The sequence below is a fragment of the Enoplosus armatus genome, chromosome 15 (assembly GCF_043641665.1).
Source record: "Enoplosus armatus isolate fEnoArm2 chromosome 15, fEnoArm2.hap1, whole genome shotgun sequence".
Lineage (NCBI taxonomy): Eukaryota > Metazoa > Chordata > Actinopteri > Centrarchiformes > Enoplosidae > Enoplosus > Enoplosus armatus.
The window spans coordinates 9,239,380-9,260,914 of NC_092194.1; the positions used below are offsets into that span (position 1 = coordinate 9,239,380).

The 21,535-nt window shown below is 41.4% G+C and overlaps 4 protein-coding genes across 4 annotated transcripts; 3 read left to right on the top strand and 1 right to left on the bottom strand.

Moving 5' to 3' along the window:
- The first annotated feature begins 2,038 nt into the window (after positions 1–2,038).
- fcf1 (FCF1 rRNA-processing protein) lies at positions 2,039–5,215 on the top strand. Its single transcript, XM_070920491.1, has 8 exons — positions 2,039–2,107; positions 2,513–2,577; positions 2,770–2,841; positions 2,928–3,076; positions 3,213–3,285; positions 3,389–3,476; positions 4,754–4,848; positions 4,979–5,215. Exons 1-8 carry the CDS (start codon positions 2,105–2,107, stop codon positions 5,025–5,027), a joined length of 594 nt encoding a protein of 197 aa, XP_070776592.1. The 5' UTR covers positions 2,039–2,104; the 3' UTR covers positions 5,028–5,215.
- A 1,281-nt stretch (positions 5,216–6,496) lies between these two features.
- On the top strand, positions 6,497–9,777 carry vash1 (vasohibin 1). Its single transcript, XM_070920688.1, has 7 exons — positions 6,497–6,718; positions 7,166–7,254; positions 7,671–7,727; positions 8,094–8,168; positions 8,411–8,792; positions 9,399–9,508; positions 9,705–9,777. The coding sequence occupies exons 1-7, from the start codon at positions 6,497–6,499 to the stop codon at positions 9,775–9,777; spliced, it is 1,008 nt and encodes a 335-aa protein (XP_070776789.1).
- Positions 9,778–12,606: 2,829 nt separating this feature from the next.
- On the bottom strand, positions 12,607–16,891 carry angel1 (angel homolog 1 (Drosophila)). Its single transcript, XM_070920656.1, has 10 exons — positions 16,825–16,891; positions 15,501–16,319; positions 15,121–15,356; positions 14,930–14,999; positions 14,395–14,837; positions 14,067–14,202; positions 13,815–13,925; positions 13,667–13,700; positions 13,328–13,491; positions 12,607–13,240 (listed from the first exon to the last, which is right to left on the bottom strand). The coding sequence occupies exons 1-10, from the start codon at positions 16,889–16,891 to the stop codon at positions 13,080–13,082; spliced, it is 2,241 nt and encodes a 746-aa protein (XP_070776757.1). The 3' UTR covers positions 12,607–13,079.
- Positions 16,892–17,392: 501 nt separating this feature from the next.
- On the top strand, positions 17,393–21,080 carry LOC139298032 (leucine-rich repeat-containing protein 74A). The gene is made up of 13 exons (XM_070920849.1): positions 17,393–17,501; positions 17,733–17,908; positions 17,979–18,086; positions 18,205–18,298; positions 18,476–18,525; positions 18,633–18,714; positions 18,828–18,913; positions 18,982–19,176; positions 19,271–19,366; positions 19,515–19,658; positions 19,883–19,987; positions 20,151–20,236; positions 20,483–21,080. Exons 1-13 carry the CDS (start codon positions 17,393–17,395, stop codon positions 21,078–21,080), a joined length of 1,929 nt encoding a protein of 642 aa, XP_070776950.1.
- The last annotated feature ends 455 nt before the right edge of the window (positions 21,081–21,535 follow it).

A 21,535-nucleotide genomic window follows, 5' to 3' on the forward strand; every position in this document is an offset into this window, starting at 1 on the left:
ATTCAAGACATTAAAAAACTAATGTCTTGAATTAAAAGACAAGGCCAATACCAAAAAAACTAAAACCATGCTGAGAAAAATCTGTATTTATTACATGCCAACAAGTAATTGTTTTAGAAAAAGGAAAGCTGCTCACGACTGTTTACCAGATTGGTGTAACTGAAAAGTTAAGACCTTTCATTGCTTACGTATGGTAATAGTGCTCCAGGTTCTGGGAGCAAAGCCACTCCTGGAAGGCAAAGTCTCGCAGCAGCTGGATGTGGGCCTCTGCAATTTCTCTCCAGCGCTGCTGTTCCTTCACCACCTCTTCCAGACGACTCAGTACACTCAGACTCAGTTCCTCTAGTGTCTGCACATCTGGATGACACATGAACAGCACATAAAAATCCACAATCACACACCAGCCAACAAATCAGCATCAGTAATGCCCCGGCATAGGCTTAAATGGTCATTAAAGTCTATTATAATGAGTATTTAAGCCTGTGCTGATTGTCCGTGCATGCCACATGCATCTCATAAGCCTGAATATTCAGTGTTCAAAACCAAAAAGTGACCAGGGTCAAAGCAATAAGCAACACAATCTCCTTGCATTAAACATAGTTAAGTCCAGTTAAACATGACACTTATTCCATCCATGCCAGAAAAGTTTCAAGCAATAATAACCGGTCTTGCAGAAGTGTCCTTGTGCAGGTCACTGAAGCTACACCTGCTTATTTCAACCTGGATTAGAGCATCAAGCAAACATCTAAGCTTCATGTAAATTTTAAATGAAGACGACTGTAACCCACTGACCTTCAAATAAGTGCCTGTATTGCGAGAGGCTATGTCCTTGGAGCCATTCCTCAATCTGGCTTTCTTTTCCTTTCTTCCAGCGAACTTCCCAGAAGAAGATCCACAACACTGAGCAGAAGAGGAAGGTCAGGAAGAAGCGGCGGTCCATCAGACCATCTTTTAGCCTTCACTCAGACCCCTCCGTGCTCAAAGGAAAACTGCCACTCACCAGGGGGCTAGTCAAGTCTCCTACAATTGAAGACAAAACTACTTAGGCTCAAAACAGCTAGACCAAAACACAGAACAAAAAGCTTAAATTTTCAACAAATGGATTCTAATGAGGGACACTGGTCAATCAAATGGGAAATGATTAAGCCTAGGACCTTCAAAATAAACTGCTCTTCCAAGAAAGCATGAATATTTAAGTGTAACCTTGGAGAAGTGTTGGCTGATGGGAGAATAACATTACATGTAATCCACAGCACTGAAATATGCATGAAGAACTTGGCTAAAGAATGGTCATAAAAACTCTCACCAGCCTCTGTTTAACAGGACCAACTATCTTAGTCAAAGAAACCCGGTCTAATTAAACTCTAAATCCCATCCAACAACAACAGTCCAGGTGATGATGACGGTACTGATAATGATGAGCTGTCTAGACGTGCTAGCTCAGGTGTCAAAACGTTCCCAAATGTCATCCGCTGCCACTGTTATAAACAACCGGAAAGCTAAATAAATAACCTATCCCAACAGCCAGCTTTGGTTAAGTTTACCGGACAGTTGCTTAAATGACCGTTAAAACAACAGAAAACGCCGGGAGCGGACATAAGACATAACTGTCAGCCATAAACAGGCTAACTGCAATATCATCAATTCTCGCTGGTCTATCGACACCAGGAGCGCGAGGTAATACTGGAGGCTAATGTTAACAACTGTTAGCTTCCTACTGTCAAATTGCTACTGTAGCATCAGTTGACTAGCGAACGACTGCATACTGCTAACAGCTAGCCAAGTTAGCCAACAATGTCAGCGTAATTTCAGAAAGCTCGTCGCCAACCCATGGCGGTTATCAAGATGCACATCACCACACGTTCATGAGACGCCGCTCGCATTAGCACAGCTACACAAAGCAAAAATGCAAATGTAAAAAATGTCCTTAATCTATGCTATTGGACACTGCATCTACCTTCGTGTGATGGGCATTAGCTTAGCAACCGGAAAATGCGCAGAAAAAGTGTCGACGTTTGATTACGTCACTAGTAATCGCATCGGATACACGAGGGGAAGGGGAGCAAGTTCCAACTAATGAGATCTGTGGTCTCAAATTTAAAGCATGGTATGTATGCTCTAACTTTGTAACAGCTACACTACGGCTATCTTCTTAATTGTTATCCGTTAAAGTATATTTTGTATGTCATTAATTAGGCGTTGAAGCTTTTTTGGCAAGCCACTGAGCTAAGTTAGCTAGCCTTGCTAGCTATACCTACACGTACAACATCAGCTGCTGAAAGGTGTATTGATCTAAATATATACGTTTCATTACCAATCTATACATCTTGGTCATAACATTTATGAAATTCAATCGGCAGTCTCCCTAAAATGTTCTAGCGTTAGGTTTTCAGTGTTTAGCTAATGAATTCAGTGTTTGTTTTGTGTACTCCTGCTATAAAACAATAGATACTGTTGGTTGTGACATCTTGGTTCTCATCAATTTCTGTGTGTTTTAACTTGTTCAATCTAGGGGAAGCAGAAAACAAAGAAGTTTGCTGCCATGAAGAGAATGATAAATCTGAAAGATCACAGAATGTGAGTATTACTAATTGCTCACTATTTTCTAGCCAAAGTCACCCTTGTTTGAAACATCTCATTCATTAGGAGCTCTGTCCAGTTTATTAATCCAGCTAATTCTCACACACAAATTCAACAAAACAAAGCTTTAATAGTTATAGGGATGTTAAAGGTCTTTAAAAGCACTATAACTCCTTGTTTGTCGTGTAGAAAAGAGAAAGACCGCGCTAAAGCAAAAGAGAAAAAGAAGAAGGATCCCTCAGAGCTCAAGGAGAGAGAAGTGTAAGTTGGCCACACAAACGTTTGAATTGGATCCTAACTTGTGGAAGATGGCTTTCTAACTTTACTTCTTTTACCTTTTTGTGCAGACCAAAGCATCCATCATGCCTGTTCTTCCAGTACAATACTCAGCTTGGCCCACCATACCACATTCTAGTTGACACCAATTTCATCAACTTCTCCATCAAGGCCAAACTGGACATTGTTCAGTCTATGATGGATTGCCTGTATGCAAAATGTAAGTACTGTTGCCAAGTGGTAAGTATTAATGAGGACAATAACCCCCTTTTCAATCTAATTATAACCATTCAGGATGTTGTAATTTCATGAGAACATAATGTAATGTTTTTTTTCTGCAATTTCATCAAATCCAGGTATTCCACATATCACAGACTGTGTGATGGCTGAGATTGAAAAGCTTGGAATGAAGTACAGGGTTGCACTCAGGTACAAGCTGCTCAATATAAAATAGAATTGGGAGCATAAACCTATTCTGTTTCTTCATAAGTTATTTTTATAATTACAATTTTTGCTTGTTTTGTTTTTGCAGGATAGCCAAGGATCCCAGGTTCGAACGCCTGCCGTGTTCCCACAAGGGAACATATGCCGATGACTGTTTAGTCCAAAGGGTAACACAGGTAATATGATTTAATGTACAGTTATAGCTATACGTATAAGTAATAGAAGGTCAGTGTTCACTTCATGATGAACACAATAATATGTTGAGTAATAAACATTTTTAACAGCAGACATTTTGGCAAGAAAAGCGTAGCTGTAATTAACATTTAAAATGACTGCATTACATTTAGGTCATTGTGCATGCCGGTCCAACTGTCATGGCTTACTTGGACACTTGATCGAACTGAGCCCTCGTTAAAACTTGTCTCACTCGTGCTTTTTAAGTGAATAATATAGAAGTGTATTAAAATACAAAATACTGACATTTTACTCTGTGGAAAATGAAAATAGCATAATGATAGAGGACAATGAAAACTATGCATAAGGTACATTATATTTGCATTTCTAGGTCTAGAGGGCCATACAATGTACAGAGTAAGTGTAGGTGTACAGACCTGCATTGAAAAAATTGTCCATATATCAATATAGTAATTCATATCACTCATAAATATCTTCTGAGTTAGGCACACATATTTTCAAATATGCATAACTAGTTGTCCATCTTATCTGATGACCAGATAGCAGTCCCACTTCTATAGTAATTTACATATAAGGATGTACTTACACAGAGTACAGAGGAATTTGTCCAGAAACATGCATACATTTATACATTGTTTGTAGAGAGCGCATTACTTGTCCAAGCTACATACATTACATAGATACATTAGTCCAAGAGCATTCTAAAGCAAAGTAGGTCATGATTATTTTTCAAGAGTGACCCTGCAGCACAGGTGGTCTTCTTCACATCTTTTAAAGTCTATCAAAGTGTCATTCTTCTGTTCTTACTGTGCATGAAGGTGCACAACTTTGCAGCTAAACACACTTCCAATAAAGGTTGGTTAGCAGTAAATGGATAGCAAGAAAACTAAATTAACAAGTCATAAATGAACAATAACAAAGCAGCTGTAATGAAGAGAGTTCGTGTATATATTCCACCAACAAGGGCATTTGGATAGTTAAAAGATAGATAGATAGATAGATAGATAGATAGATAGATAGATAAAAGATGCTTGTCAATATTTGCTCAGTCACAGACTTGACAAAAGGCTGGATGTAACGATGTCAGCAAACTTGTATAGAAGTGTGCCAGTTGTGGTTGCTACTAGCAACTGAACATCTGAAACTGAAATGAACCAATGGTGGCACAACAATCATTGTATCATCATTATGGTGCATAAATGTATATCATGTAACACTGCGCAGTTTTGGTGTTAATTACATAAATCTATTTCCACAGCACAAGTGTTACATCCTGGCTACGGTGGACAGAGATCTAAAGAGAAGGGTGAGGAAGATCCCCGGGGTACCCATCATGTACATCTCAAACCACAGGTAACACTTTTCCAAATTTTGATTTAAATATATGCTGTGTTTGTTTTGCATATAATGTGAAATTTAATTCTGGACTCACTACGAGCTTCATCAAAAAGACGGCTATACTGATTTTTTTTTTCTCATACAGGTACAATATTGAAAGGATGCCTGATGACTATGGTGCTCCAAGGTTTTAACATCTGAGCTGGACCTGTAAATAGACTGAAGTTTCCTGTTGAATATTTTCCTTTTATGTATATCAAAATATTGTGATGCTTTGACATTTGATTTGACGAGGATGGGGTGTGTTTGATCAAACTACAAATTACTTTAAGTTTTGTTGTTCTTATGAAACATTTTGTTACAAGAATAAACGAATTGTTGCAATGCATGTCGTCGTCGCTCTCCAGTTTTTCCAACATCCCAAATGTGTAGAGGCATGTTTACTGAACAAAGATGTTACTTTACTATGGGAAAGATAACCTAGAGCAATGTTAGGTTGATCTTTACACAGTAGTATGATATGATATGATAGAAGTATGATATAATAGAAAACAGGGAAGGGTCAATGTTAGAATAGTATAACTTGACAAATTAATGACAAATTAATCACTAATTAAGTCGATTGTAACATGACCAGAGCATGTTGGATTTTTTTGGCGTACTTTTACCTTTTTTGTAGTTTTCACTTTATCTTTAAGAAATGTCTGAAATAAATGTTCCTCATCCTTCCACCACAGCACCAAATACTATACTGTTAAATTAGTCAATTGAAACAAAAAATGGTGTGCTTTGGCACATATATGACAAGCGGGTCTCAGATTGACACCTTTCGAGGAGCACCTGAATGCAGCATTTGTCACGGCTGAGATCATCGGGTGAGTAGGGAGCATGCGCAGTAGACAGAGGTCTGGGAGTGTCTGAGCGGCTCGTTGGACGTGGATCCAACCCGCAGTCACTGAACCCAGGCGCATCTGCATGAACAATGAACCGGCTGAGTTGGAAGGAAATCATTTGAAACGGAGATGAACGGGACGTTTGAGGAGTGTCGAGGTGATGGGGTTGTACTACAGCAGCGATTGGCGGGATATCTGTGCTGTGAATGACCTCTAACGGTACAGGGAATTAGTAATTTCTAATACTTTGTTGTCTGCAGAGTCAATCCTCTTACAGACTGTAATAGCGTTACATTGGCGGGCTTGTGTTTGCTTATTTAGGAACTTTCACGGTATCAAATGACTAAAATAGGCTACAGATCTACAGGCTAAATCACCCTGGTGTCTTCATTTATTTACGGGAATAGGTGATTATTGAATGGCCTATAGTCTGCTTGATTTTTACCAAAGTGCTGAATAGTTACTGCAAAGTCTTTCTTTATTCCAAAAAGAGGATTTTTATTGTACTTCACATGTGAAATCATTGGTGCATCTCCAGCTGCTTTAACTACAGATGTGAGTTTTAATTACAACAGATCCACGTTAGATTTAAGACTCCTCCGCGTTGGCTTTTGTTTTGAGACATTGGTGGCACAAGGCTGCTGGGTGTCATGAGTTGGCCATCTGTTGTGGGAACCTGCTTAAACCTGCAAGCTGATTAACGAGTGAAAGGTCCAAGGCATCAGTCAGGACGTTTCTGTGCCTGGACTCGGCTTCCTGGTGGAGGAGGGATGCTGAGGGCCACTGGGGGCTCAGTGCAGGAGAGGGAAGAGGAGCAGGAGGATGAAGGCGAGGAAGAGCTGAGGGACGGAGGGGTGCCTTTCTACGTGAATAGAGGAGGCCTCCCGGTGGATGAGGAGACCTGGGATAGGATGTGGCGCCATGTGGCTCGAATACACCCCAATGGTGAAACTTTTGGAAGGGAGATCCGGGGTGCCACTGACCTGCCCAAGGTAAAAGTGCTGGATATGTAAAGCTGCAGCTGATTACACATGACAGGAGTAACTGGTGCCCTTTCATATGCATGTGACACTTACACATAGTGGAGGAACAATTTACACCCGTGTGTGGTGGGAAAATCTTGCCTCATAGTGTTACTATGCAGTCCCACACGACAGCCACGTACCACTGAATCAATCTTAAACACTGTAAATGATTCCTTTTGCTCATTCCAGTTTCATAACAGTAGCAAAATACAATGCTTGTTTTGTCCAAGTCTGCCCTGCACAGCTACATTTGAATGCCTCAGATGTTTTTAGACACTGAAGAATGCTACTTTTCATTCATTCCTAGTGGTTAAAGAGCAGTTAAGACACTCTTGCCATTATTTATGCCAAATCACACACAATATTGGGATTGTATGACGGTAATGCAAGTTGTTTGGATGCTCTGTCCCACAGATTCCAATACCGAGTGTGCCTACATACCAACCTACCACCATTATCCCACAGCGCCTGGAAGCCATACAGAAATACATCAGGGAATTGCAGTATCCTTTGCCTAACTTGGTATAGCTGGCTGGTTTAACGCCACAGTGTGCTTAAAAAAGTAATGTTTTTGATAATATGTCATTTATAGTTGTAAAAGGTATATTGATCTTACTCAGATGGATGTAAGATGTAAGTATAATGTTTACAAACTACCTTTTATTAATCCTACTGACCCACTGTTTTGGCACCCTTTGGTAAATATGGGCCAAACATTTGAAAGTAGGCCACTGTAGATGCTATATTAAGCTTGATTTCCAGTCAGAGCAGAAATTCATCCATAATTAACCAACAACCTATGAATATCACAAAGCACTTGTAAGTGGTTGTCTCTCCTCCCCACTGCATGCAGCAGAGTATTCTCCCAAAGCTATCTCACATTGCTTTCTTATGGCATGACCTTAACTGTGTCCTACAGGTACAATCACACGGGAACACAGTTTTTTGAAATTAAGAAGAGCCGGCCTCTTACCGCGTAAGCAAATTTCTTTCTTTTATCCAAGAATGATTATCCGTGAGAGACTCATAGAGCTTCACGGCAGCAGTCACAGGATGTCTTCAACTGGACGGCGTCTGTTGACTTCTTCTGGTTCAGCCTGTGATGCTAATGCCTGATGAGGGTGGATCTGCTGCATCTCTGGTTTACAAGAGTAGAGACTAATGTCAAGCCTGGCCTCAAGACAATTTTCCTGACTTTGCTTTATTAGATTTAGTAGCACAAGTTTTATTTCCCTGGCTCATGGAAAATGCATGGAATCAATAACAGTGTGCTCGTGTTATTTGTAGTGCACTTGTGTCTTATATCCCAGATAACCAGTGAAAGTGTTACTCTCTTGTTCAGGTTGATGGACATTGCTAAAGAGATGACTCGGGAGGCTCTGCCAATCAAATGCCTGGAGGCGGTGATCCTGGGGATGTATCTTTACAGCAGCAGATCATGTTGTACAACGCTTTATATGCTCTGATATCTTCAAGCTGTATTGTTGTATGTTTCATTGCAATGACTGCAGAGACTGACAGCTTTTTTTTTTACGTGCACCGACCAGACGTGGTTTGTTAATGGGGCGTGATGTGTTTTTTGTCAGACTTACAGTATGTTGTCTTTCCAAATTTGGGCTCTAGAGTCAGAGATCAAATCCTTGACCCACCTTCCTACAGTTACCTCACCAACAACATGCCAGGCGTGGAACGCTTCCCCCTCAGCTTCCAGTCACAGTTCTCAGGGAACCACTTCCACCACATTGTGCTGGGCGTTCACAGCGGGGGACGCTTCGGCGCGCTGGGCATCAGCCGGAGGGAGGACCTCATGTTCAAGCCCCTGGAGTTCAGGACACTGATGGACTTGGTGCAAGAGTTTGAAGGAGCCTACAGGGGCTACTGGCACACCCTGCGTAAGGTCAGGATTGGCCAGTATGTGTCCCACGACCCTCACAGCGTGGAGCAGATAGAATGGAAACACTCGGTGCTGGACGTGGACAAGCTGACCAAGGAGGAGCTGCGCAAGGAGTTGGAGAGACACACTCGAGACATGAGGCTGAAGGTACAGCACAGTTGATAAACCGGATGTTTTATGCATGTTTACCTTTTGTTTTATATTTCTTACTGCTTCTAAATAAATATTTTTTCATTCAAATGTTAAACTTTTGCATATTTGAAGTCTCATTTTGCCGCTGACACCAGTACAGTACAAGCTGATGGAGCTCTTGCAGGACTAAAGACAATGATGAGAGGGGATGCCCCTCCTAACTACTTATTAGATTTCCTTTGACGTGCTGTGTCTTCATGCACAGTGACTCTGAGTTGACCTGCTATTTGAGGAGCGATTCCTCTCAAACGATGCACCCTCATCACCTCTCATGCTAACATAATGAAGGCGGCCTTGATGCTGAGCTCTGCCTATAATAAAACAAATGTGATGGCTTGAGTCTGCTCAGGCTGTGTGCTTCATGCATGGCTGGCTCAGTCCATCAATAGCTGATCTTTTACAGCGAGTGCTCTGAACAATCACATTAAAAATACAGAGAGATTCCAGCCACTGACACTGGGCCCCTCTCTGCACAGCGAGGACATAAGCATAGTTGCCCCGTATGTGGTGTTTTAAGGTGATTGAAATGCTGATTAAGATTTTCTTATGTGGAAATTGCAGATAGGAAAGCCCGCACCACCCTCTCCCACCAAAGACAGGAGAAACAGCATGGGTTCACCCCTCAGAGGACCAAGCAGCCCCATACGCAGGATCAGCCGCGTTGAGAGACGGTATGATTAATCATGTGCTCCAGATAACTTCTTCGCTAAAAATACAGACACTACAGCCACTGATGTGAAAATATTCACACTGCAGATGTCTTATGATCTTAGGCAAAGGAGAAGTAGCTCATGAATTAGTCACTGTTTCCTTCTTCTTATATGAATAAAACTCATTGTCTTGTCTCATATGTTTGTTTTCTTGCAGTCCCTCTGGAGAGAAGAAGGTCTTGGAACAAAAGTCGTCTGCGGACATGAACGGATACCAGATCCGAGTCTGAGAAGAGAAGAACTTTAGTTTGCTTGAAAAGTTACAAGGTACAACACACTTGTTTCATTTACTCCAAGGCTTCATTCTTTGTACACATTGGCCTTTTCACAGAATGCAAGGTTGAATAGGTCACCAGCAACTTTTCCTCTCAAAACAAATGCCTCCTTCAGCTTCCCTATGTCTGTGTTGTTAGAGGCGTTTTCTGGAGCCGTACTGTGGATAGTAATTGGTGCTGGCAACGTTCCCAAATAATAAAAAAAAAGGAGTCAGAAAGTGCAGTACTTTGTAAACATTTTTAAATATTGTGACTCTTCCCCCGACGCTGGGCAAGACTGCCACTCAGTGTACACATGCTACTGGACATATCATAGGTTTCTGTGGTGTTATTATGTTCAACAAAAGCTCTTAAGGCTCGTCTGCAATCTGTATCGTCGTACTGTAAGTGTGCAAATACATGTATTGTCATTTTAAACCCACTTAGGCTCTGCTGGGCAGCAATTGCTTGTGTAGTGACTAGTTTGCAAACCACTACCCTCGTGCCTTGTATGAAAATTCAAAGAGAAGAAAAAGACTTGTTTTTATATCCAACCCATTATTCTCATTAACACAAAGCAGTGTAATCTCTGCTCTTCCAAAATACTGAAAATGAAATGAAATAAATTGTGAGACAGTTTTGTGACATCTAATATCCAGATGCTAGCATGTTTAGCATGGTATTTACCTTATTGAGATGTTGACAGTATATAGGATTGAATATACAAAAGTATATGTGAGAGTATGAAGGCACCTGTTGAGTGAATATATGAGTTCTTCTGGCTGCTGAATATGAAACCTTTCACGTGAACCAAGACAATTATCAAGGTGACTGACCTCGTCTGCATTTAATGTAGATGTAAAGTAAATACAAGTCAGTTTATATGTACTGTATAACTGCTTTATATATACATTGTTTCTAACTTTTATTTGTAGCAACTTTATCCAATATTTCACTTGCCTTAAGTGGTTAAGATTTCCATTTAAGGTGTAAAAGAAGTTTGTTTACAGCACTTTTATCTGCTTTTTTGTATTTTTTTATGGGAAATTCTGTCATTTTATACGTCTTTCACTGTTGGTGATCACCAGTAGACCACTTAATATTTACCACACACTGTTTCGAATATGTTGCCACAGCTGACATTTTTATGTGTACAGTAGGTGTTGTCCATTTTCATTTCAGTGCTCTATAACACAATTGTTTTGTAACAAAAGACTGTTGATTTACTAGATCACAATAAAGGGTCACTTGGATTGTGGCAATAATATTTTGTTTTCTTATTCGATTTTGTGTTCATAGAGGTTTATTATTGAATTCATGGTTATGTATATAACCACCTTGTCCTTATTTAAGCAGTGTAAGTCCAAACAAAATCCAGAAATTCAGTGGTTAATCAGTAGGTATGCTGTAATTGGTTGTCAGGCAGGCTGGGTGTCAGGTCAGGGCACAGCGCCAGTTTTCTGTCAACCAATAGTTCAAACTGAGCACAGCGTGTCCTCAGTTGTAGGGAAGCTTTTGGCATCAAGGCAAAGGATGACGAGAGCAGACTCGGGAGATCTCTTAACACTTCCCGTTAGGTTTATACAAAGGAAACATAATGCCAACAACTCCATAAAAGGGAAGCATGAGCCTGTGTGTACAGCAAAACAGTGAATTAAAACAATCAGTCTGACAGTGGGACACTTTCAACATGTTAGATCTCAGAATATCTATCAAACTTCACAGCATCTGAAATGGGAAAACTAAATTGACTAAAGACTGACTGACCTTTATTATTCCATTCATCATATTGTTTAAGTGTTGCTGGTGTTTGCTGCAGTCATAAATAATAGCTGTAGCATGCTGGCAGCAATGTGTGCTGTTCTCATGATCAGGGATCCTGCTGTTTAATGGATCCCCAAGTGGATGGATGCACGTCCACCTCACAGCACAGCCATCAGCTAATAAGGCTTAATGGCTGCTGCGTTCAATGAAAAGCAGTCAGCAAGGAACCACTTGCATTCGTATGTTACCATGTATTACTGTAAAAGAGATAGAGAGAGGCGAGAGCTCTTTCAAACAAGGGTTTGTTAATGTTGTGGCAGTTGCTTTGGTGAATTATGAGCAGATAGAAGTCATGATAAACACCTCCCTATCATCCCTTCCAGTGGATTCCAGATGTCAAACACCTTGTCCACCACTGCTTGATAAACAGAAGGCATAATGACCTATTTGGGGGAAAAAACCCTGACCTACTTTGTTTACTTGCATACATTTGATGCTGCAGGGGGAGTCAAGACACACAATCCGATTCCTCTATACATTCAAGATTTCAACTCATGGATGATTGTATGATAGGGCAAATACATTAACATAGCACACTGACAAGAATGAGTGAGGAGCAAGTGAAAGACATCCTACTGATGGGAATCACCTTTGCAGACATTCTATAGCCCAACACAAAGCTTTCTCACTGAGTCCCATCATGCATGAACACTCAACTATCTAAATGAATTATTCATTCATGCATCAACCAGACACACACACGCACCCACATACGCAGACATCTTCGCCCTGACAAACTGAGTGCCTCAGTGTAGTGGGACAGGAGGGGCAGAGCCAACATTCAGGTCACAATCTCAGAGACAGACCAGGCAGGATACACATGGCGCCAGACACCGACTGCAGGATTCAGTGCTGGTAGATGCATTTAACTGTGCTACGTTATAAATCCGGGAAAGAGCTACACACATTCATATCAAGCCTGAAGGCAGACTGTGAGCTTTCTATATGTTAAAGAGCAAAAAATTACAAAGGAGCCACAAATTAATGAAAAATATTTATTCAATATTTTTACAATCTGGAAAAAAGAGAAATCAGAGAGATCTAATTCTCATTTAAAAATTAAAATAAATTAAAATGTGACAGAGCAGCTGTCAATACCAAAAGGTTGGTGTATTATCACACCACTAAGAATTAAAGCAATCAGTGCCATCATGTTTTAAATGAACTATTACAAGACCATTAGACTTGTCATATTTCAGTCATGACTCTGCATCATGTATCTGATGAAACCCATGTGGAACAAGACTGAATATTGGCGTCCATTATTTTTCCTGGCTTTTGAACAAAATATTAACTTCTATTAAATTAGAAAACTATGATCCTTTGATGCCAGGAGTGAAGCACAAGTAATGGTATTCATACAAACAAAAACCGCAACAAAAACCAAATGTGTACAGACCAAGACCTGGTGCTTATCCTCTGACATCTCTTTGAGTTCACCCAGTTTTTCTCCATCATGCAGCATTCACGTCCACCTGGAATTTAGCCAAAAGACTGAGATGGTCAGATGGGAATATATGATTGGGGAGGCCCCTCATTGACCACAAGACATCCTCTGATAGGAGGGAGAGAGAACAAATCAGCTTCAGACCCTCACTCGCAAAGTCACCACCAACTGAGAAGGAGGGGAAAAAAACACAAGTTATGTAGAGTAGCAAATTCATTGAGCTGCAACACTGTCCTATGTGTCACGTCCTCATACCTTTGTGATCAGTGGTTAAGATGCGTCTTGGGGTGTAGAAGATATAGTCAACAGTAGCTCCCATTTCAGAGTGCAGGGTCGTGACTTCTGGGTTGCCAGAGCCTGGAAGAACGTGTTTGTAGACCGACTCCAGGTCTAATCGATGACTGATAGTGTGTCTGAACCTGTGACACAGAATGTGTGACTAAAATTTCATCTCAATTCCACCAAATTGCTATCAGATACTAATATATATATATATATATATATATATATATATATATATATATATATATATATACACACACACACCTTGCATATATATATGTATGATGACAAACAAACTGCATGTAAACTCACCTTTTATCATAAGGCTGATTTCCCTTTGAAGCATCTGTGCATTAAAAGAAAGAAAATTCAAATATTCAAACCATTACGGTAAGAAAATCAGGTTATGTCAGTGGTAGAACGTAAGTGATGTTGTGGTTTGTGTATTGCAAGACTGTACCTGGTGTGTTGTCGGTCACACCTGGGATCAGCTCCAAGTCCAGAGGACGGACACATGCAGCTGGACAGAAGCGCAGCTGCAGCATGAAGTCATGGCTGAGCTGACACTTCCCTACACCGGAACAACAAATGTAAGACAGGAAGGGAAGTAAGAGAGGAAATGAAAACACACTCACTCCTTGGATCAAACAAAAATAAAATCATTACAAAAATAACAGCAGGTAAAAAGCATGCTACGACTTCAAACCTCGACCTGGTTTCTGGCTCTTAAATATCTCCTTGACAGTCGTGTACTGGCAGGAATCAGTGATTCCCAGACAGCTGGGCCACAGGGGAGCAAACAGTCTGTGACAGTGGGCTTTGTATGACAGGTCCTCTTGACCGGATATCTGTTGGACATGGAGAATACATACATGGTTACAGAGGTAATTCCAGAGGTATAAGCATCGTGGTAGAAAACCTGAAACAAAGAGCCGCAACTATATAAATATTCCCAACAAGTCCACAAACAGTCATATGGGCAAAGCTAGATATTTTCCAGGGATTATACTCAGTTGGTGTTTGCAGTGTTTTAGTCTCACCATCCACGCTGGTAGACCCTGGAAGTAGAGCTCACCGGTGGTGATCAGCTGGTACAGAGGCATGTGTGGGACAGAGTTAAAGTCGCCACACAATATAATGTTACAGTGCTCGCCGTCAGCCTTACAGGACTTGACCACGCTGTCAATTTCCGCCAGCATTATGGCTAGCTGAGTCAGTTTCACATCACCCCTCCTGGGGTTGAAGAGCAGGTGGGTGTTGGCCACGCAGAGAGGTGGGCCCTTCGCCTTGACCTCTGACCCCCGGATGACCACTGGCCAAAGCAACAAAACAATGCCCACATTGTGCCGGTCCAGTAGCTCCATCTCGGGCCTGAAGAACTCCAGCAGGGTGACCGATACCTCGGTGAAGCAACTGCTGCGATAGCAAGTAGCACAGCCGTCTGTCTTGGTCCCTGTGCGCCGCTTGTACACACAGGTGTAGCCTGGAGCGACAACATGAAGACAATATGTGTAATGTCTTTGTCATAATATCCTTCAACATGATTGTTCCACTGTATTGTCTCAGATGACCTACCCATCTGAGACAGGGCTGGATACAGTTGTTCATGGTAGTGGTTCTCCTGAACCTCCTGGAGACACAGAATCTACACACAAGAGGACACGCACAGCTCATTAGTGGACACCTAAAGATTATAATTAAAATGTATCTAGCTTGCATTTCTGAATGAAACAAAACAAATGTCTATTTTGAATCAGCTAACTCACATCTGGTGCCCATTTCAGTATTTCCTCTAAGAGTAGGCTGCAGCGGTAGCTCCAGTCAAGCACCTCCAGGGGGCAGTGTGTGTACAGCTCTTGGTTGGCCTCTAGTAGGTCCTCAGCCAGGATGTTGTAGGACATAACAGTGAAGTCCATCGAGGCCTTCGTGAATGGGAGGGGTATCAGGGCAGGATCTGCTGCAGTGGCACACTCATCCATCTCCTCCCATACTCTCCACATTACTGGGTGGAAAACAAACACATACATACAAGACTGTGCAAATGAACTACTGATGAGTTTAGACAAATCTCACTACAGTGGAAACATTACAATTGAGAAAAACAAAAATAAAACTGTTCCAATATAGGGAAATATCAGATTCTCACCTTCAAAGGGCACAGTTGGCTCCTCTGGAGGGTAATAACTCACTGCAGGAAATTGCAACAGAGGGCACTGCACTTCTTCTGCCAGGCCAGGTCCTGCAGGAAAGTGCCAGCCAGTTTGTGTATCATGTTGCCCGCTGAGTTTAAGGTGGGCTTCAGTGTTAGAGAGAAGGGAGGAAAACATCAGCTTAGAACTGCTTTCCTCACCGTGCATTTCATCAGCAGTGGGAACTACAAATTCATCCCAGCGCTCCGTTACTTCAGCTGTACTTTTAGCTGGGGTCATTGACTCTTCAACGCTTGGTATCTGCATTTGTTCCTGTACTGGACAGGTGTCTTGAGCGCTGTCCTCCGTTTGCAGGTGCTCTAACTGTGCCCAAAGTGCTTGCTCTGGACTAATGTCCTCAGCTGTAAAAATACTTCCATCCCCTGTGTTTTGTTTCAACACCTGGTGAATTGTTATTTCCCCGTCCCCTTGCTTGGGAGCTTCCACTTCGTCTTGCTGTCCATCTCTGGTGTCTGCTTCTTTCTCCTTCACTGCAGGTTGTACCTCACTCATCTTTGAAGCAGCCTCATCCTTTTTTTCATCATGCAGGACAGCCATCAGCTGTTCTTTGTCTGTGTCAGGCCCCACATCTTTCTTTTCTGGGCTTGGTTCTTTCATCCTTTCTTTCGTTTCTCCCTTTGTCCCACTGCTTGGACTGACCCACTGGTCCAGCGAGGTTGTCTGAGACGGCGTGAACCTCCTGATTGTGACAACACCACCATCCCACACTGCCTGGCCATTAACCACTGCAAGAGGGAGATCCTTCTTTGAGGCCTCTATAAGACAAGATTAGGGTCAGAATCTTGTGATGCATTCATCTCTTAGCTGAAACACACTCAGATCTTTAGTTTGTGTCATTGCTTTTGCTACAATAACGACAACCGGTGTTAAATGCAACATATAAATCTGTCTTATTGTACATAAACTACACAGCAAAACAGTCACAGGTGGTGACGTCTAAAATGTACAATCTGAAAGAAAAACAAATAGGTGCAAGCTAACACACGTTTCCACGAGCTAACGTTAGAGTTAGCTAAAGTACAATATAAAGTGTCATATGTTTCCGTTTTCACAAAGGAGGAAATATTAGCTCACACTTATGAAATACAAGTTTAAATCACCAACCTAACGCTGGTGCCAACACATGTCAAGACAAACTGCTCAGTCAGCAGCGAACTAAATTTAACGTTAGCAACCGTTAGCTGCTGAAAGCTACTGAAGTGAAACTCACACAAAGCCGACCCTGACACTTTTAAACACGGACACCTTTGCAAGATTTACCTGAGGGTCGACTGGTCAGGTACCGTGACAAAGGGTAGAGCGCGTAAAATAACAGACTGCCAATCATGTTTCTCAACTGAAATCAGCGCATGCGCGTTCCGATGTTGTTGAGGGGTTAGGGGGTCAAATCAAAATATCACTGGTGTGACGTTTCCTCATGAATGTGTTTTTGAATTTGTCTTATCCTGGTAAAACTTTAATATATGTAAATATATGCAGCATTCATTAAAATAAGATAATATAAAAATGTAAACTAAAATGCTATTTTACTTCAAACCTTATATAAGTTATAAGTTCACATACTATGTCATGCTGTACTTACAGTTTTGCATGGAGTTACTAAAAAGACAGGATTGTAACCACACTGAGGCATCAATTGTTAATGTCATTACACACGACACGTTACCCGAGGAGTAGAATTACCTGCTGGATGGCACAGGCCTATTTCATTTCACAGTGTTAGCCCATACAGAACACACAGGAATACATCGACAAATAACCCCGCAGACTATATATTGTGTTTGGTAGATGGTTTCAAACAGGACATAGGCTCTGACAGCAGACAGCAATGTCGACACTGTCTTTTGAGTCCCTCTGCTTAAAAGATGATGATTGTCCATCCCCAATTCAACCACAGGGCACGGAGGATGAGTTTGACACAGACTTGGAGTCGGATGGTAAGCAGATTAAATTCATTCTTGGATTAAATCTTGGATAAATATAGTAGAAGACATTTTGCTGTAAATTTGCACTTTTAATTCATAACCCTGAGGTTAAAAACATTCCTAATTTCCAAAAAACAATGCCTTGTTTTGACAATGTGTTGCTGAAACGTACTTATATTGCTGTATGTATAGGCAAGGGCCCATATAGTGGTGCTCATACTTTATGGGCTTACTCATTTCCAGAAAAAGAGGAGAGCAACAAGGAGACGTCTATAGGTGAAGTGTACCCCCAGGCCTGCAAGCTGGTGGGTGTGGTGCCAGTCTCCTACTTTATACGAAACCTTGACTCTACAACCATGACCCTCAGCCACCATGGGCTAGGACCTTTAGGATGCAAAGCTCTTGCTATTGCTTTAGTGGTAAGTTTAAAAGGCAAGCATGTTATTGAGAGTGACTTTTTTAATTTTCTGATAAGCTCTTTGTATTTAGTCTGATATGCATATGAACACACTGGAACTGGCAGACAATCACATTCAAGCTGAGGGAGCCAGATACCTTGTGGAGATGTTGAGGGCTAATTTCACCATTCAGCACCTGGTATGTCGGACTGCAAACCCACCACTAGAGGGCACAAGTGCTTTTCAGGTGACATTTTACTTGACTTTTACAGTGGAGTATACAGCATACTGTATTAGCATCTGTTTTTCGCTTCCAGGATTTGTCCAACAACTATTTGCAGTCTTCAGGAGCTGAGTATGTGGCTAAAATATTGCTGGACAGCATTTCATTAAAGTCTATGAAACTTTCAGGTAATGTGCACATTAACAGTATTTAATTGTACTGACAGTAGGATGATGTACTGAGACCAGGCTAGACACTAACATTCAAGATCAGTGAATTTAACGACAGTAGTAATACGATTATTGTTTTTATTTTTCAGTATACTTATTTTGTATATTTAAACATTTAATATTTTGTCCCAACAGGAAATGGCTTTACTGATGATGATGCAAAATATTTTGCAGATGCCTTGTCGGTAAGTGATTATCAGTTATCCAAATACATTTCATTAGTGGTTTGTTATTAAGTAATGGTAAGTTAATTGGTTACTTATTATTATGTTGCTAATATTTTAAAATTTAGACCAATTCCAGAATAAAGGAACTAGACCTGAGCCATAACGAGTTTTGTGGAAAAGGAGGGGAACATTTGGGACAACTGTTGGGTACGGTAAAATTCACTCATCTTAATGTCTTTGTAGATGTGACCAAATGCATTGATGTACTTTATAAGTGTAATGCCAAGTCCTTTTCTATGATATTACTTCAATTTCTACAGCAAATAATGAGGGTCTTGAGGTGCTGGATCTTAGCTGGAACCATCTGAGAATGAAAGGGGCCGTGGCTTTTTGTGCAGGACTCAAGGTATGGTTGTATAAGAAATTCATTTGATCACTGTGTATACAACAACTGATCTCATTCTCCATATTTAGGTGAATATGATGTTAAAATACCTTGACTTATCATGGAACGGTTTTGGGAATGAGGGCGCCCTGGCCATGGGAGAGGCCCTAAAATTCAACAACACTCTGGTGCACCTCAACCTCAACAACAACCGCCTCACCAATGAGGGCGTTGGCATGCTGTGCAGGGGTCTTGAGTTTAATGACACACTCCGAGTCCTACTGGTGGGTGGACAAGGTTGTATTGAGCTAACATACATCATCAGTATGGCTGCAGATACATTTGAAGGTGATGTTTTATTCTCTTTCACTCCTGTAGCTGGCTTATAACTCTTTAACAGTAGAGGGAGCACTGGCCCTGGTTAATGTGGTGAAGAACACACCTAAAACTGCCTTGGAGGAGATCAACATATGTGTGAGTTACTGTGGCACCGTCCTGATCTGATAGTTCTGGCATATCATTTGATCACAGTTCAAACAAATCATACTTTCACAATGAAATGAAGCACAATGAAGACATTATATCCTCTGTATATTATCATATTTACCTTTTTACCGAGCAGAATGTGCTGGTGAATGAGACATTTGTGCATCTGTTGGAGGTGACATGTCAGGAGCATCCCAGTCTGGATGTACAATATGGAGGTGTAGGAGGCTTCATCGCAAAAAAGCCACCAAAACGCATTGATCCAATGAAAGTCATCCAGGTCTGTGTGGTCACCTGATAAGAATAAGTAGTGCAAAAAATCGGAAATGTTACATTCTATCATTTCATATGAAAATGTAATCTCATATTCACGTACAGTGTCAAATAAGTGTTTTACTCACATATTCATTTAGTAAAACTGTCAAATTACTGCAACTCTTTCTTTGTTTGGTTCTGTGTGTATTTCATAATTGAATAAAATGTCTTCTCCCAATGTCTTTGAAGGATTATTTGGATCAGCGCAAGCTACGTCTGTGGGATTTCTTTCGGAACATCGACAAAGATGGCACCATGCGAGTCCCTGTTTCTGACTTCAGGAAGGCGGTGCAGGTCTCCAAATAAAGTCATATATTGAACTGTGCAGAGTCAGTGACATTTGCAGGAAGTACTGAGCTGATGAATGTCACTGACAGATTACCATGAAATTGTCCCCTGAAATTGTGCACGATGAGCTCACTACACTTTTTCCTTCTGTTCTGTGAAACCATGAAAGCAATCAAGTATTCCTTTGGATCGATACCAGATTGAGGAGCTGATTCAGAGACTTGATCGTGACAGGACAGGAATGGTAGACTACAGGTGAGCACGTCTCCTACTGTGTGATCATGCTCACAGATGGGCCTTCCAAAATGCTTCACAGAGTAGGCCTGTGATGTGTTAAGGTTTATTGTTACAAAACAATGGGAATTTTTACAATCACTTGTTTTATCATTGTTTGAATGATGGTGTAGTTGAACCAAGTGTGTTTTAGTTATGAGCTTGGAATTGCACCTTGAATGACGCTTTGAAAAATGCCATCATAAAATAGTGATGTTTTCTGTGCAGGGGACTGGCAGATACAAGGAAACAGATGATGAGGGATCACCGCCGCCAGCTGAGGAAGGTTGAGTCCCGTCAGAAGAAAGAGAAGCAGAAGAGTGACCGCATCCTCAAGACCTTCCAGAGCGCTGTGGAGGCGGTAACACCGCACAGCTCCATGGTCATCTCTCCGGGAGGTGCCAAAGACGATTCAAGTGGCCCTCAGCATTTCTCTGCCACCCCTCTAAGTTCTTGGCACCACATTGTCATGTCCAACAGCAGCCGCTATTCTGTCACTAATCTGAGCAATGAGCACATCCACCTGCCCATGTTAGGAGGCACCACGCCTTACCGGCCCACCAGTTCCCCAGCTATGCGCTCCTACTCCCAGCCAAACCTGCTGGATGGCTCCCCTCGCTCTGCTCCAAGCAAATCCATCTCTGCCCAGGGTATACACTCCGATCCAGAGATGGGCCGCAGCAAGCTAAGCCCCACTGCTAACCACCTGACCAGGTCCAGGCCTGCTCTTAATGCCAAGCAACCAGAGGTTAAAGCCAAAACCAAGAAAGTAAAGAAAAAGAAAACTACGAAACGTGCGGATAAAGGCTCACAAACTGTCAAGTGACTGTCAGACTCTGTATAATGCTATGAAATGTCTTGATTCTACTTGCCTGACATCAGTGGCTACTTTTGTTAGACACAATTATTAAATAAAGATCAATTTAAATTATTTATCTTGCTTCTAATCTCTAAAAATAAAAAATGTGCTCAGTATATTCAACATTAATTCCTGCAGCATTTGTCTCTCAGTCAACATGTCTAATAGATGATGACATATTTGAAAGAAAAATGTGCAAACTGTTACCTGACTTTATTTTAGCTGGAAGACTATGAGACCAAGCTGACAGCGTATGCAGAAAAGATAATAAAGCTGACAGCAGAAATTGAAAAAATGGAGAAGAACCCTGATGCCTACAGTGATGCCGACATTGATGAGATAAAGGTGGAGATTAAACAAGTGGAGGCTCTGATTAAAGAGCTGCAGCTCTCCATCAGCGGCTCCATCACTGTCTTCGAGTC

Excerpts from the sequence above, each read along its gene's own strand:
- vash1 (XM_070920688.1), top strand. The coding sequence starts at position 6,497 with ATGCTGAGGGCCACTGGGGGCTCAGTGCAGGAGAGGGAAGAGGAGCAG. Across the intron at positions 6,719-7,165 it reads GTGCCACTGACCTGCCCAAG|ATTCCAATACCGAGTGTGCC; the intron begins GTAAAAGTGCTG and ends TCTGTCCCACAG. Across the intron at positions 7,255-7,670 it reads AAATACATCAGGGAATTGCA|GTACAATCACACGGGAACAC; the intron begins GTATCCTTTGCC and ends TGTGTCCTACAG.
- LOC139298032 (XM_070920849.1), top strand. The coding sequence starts at position 17,393 with ATGTCGACACTGTCTTTTGAGTCCCTCTGCTTAAAAGATGATGATTGT. Across the intron at positions 17,909-17,978 it reads CTCTTGCTATTGCTTTAGTG|TCTGATATGCATATGAACAC; the intron begins GTAAGTTTAAAA and ends CTTTGTATTTAG. Across the intron at positions 18,299-18,475 it reads AAAGTCTATGAAACTTTCAG|GAAATGGCTTTACTGATGAT; the intron begins GTAATGTGCACA and ends TTGTCCCAACAG.
- fcf1 (XM_070920491.1), top strand. Across the intron at positions 2,578-2,769 it reads AATCTGAAAGATCACAGAAT|AAAAGAGAAAGACCGCGCTA; the intron begins GTGAGTATTACT and ends TTTGTCGTGTAG. Across the intron at positions 3,477-4,753 it reads TAGTCCAAAGGGTAACACAG|CACAAGTGTTACATCCTGGC; the intron begins GTAATATGATTT and ends CTATTTCCACAG.
- angel1 (XM_070920656.1), bottom strand. The coding sequence starts at position 16,891 with ATGATTGGCAGTCTGTTATTTTACGCGCTCTACCCTTTGTCACGGTAC. Across the intron at positions 15,000-15,120 it reads TACTGAAATGGGCACCAGAT|ATTCTGTGTCTCCAGGAGGT; the intron begins GTGAGTTAGCTG and ends TCTTGTGTGTAG. Across the intron at positions 13,701-13,814 it reads TGTGACCGACAACACACCAG|ATGCTTCAAAGGGAAATCAG; the intron begins GTACAGTCTTGC and ends TTTAATGCACAG.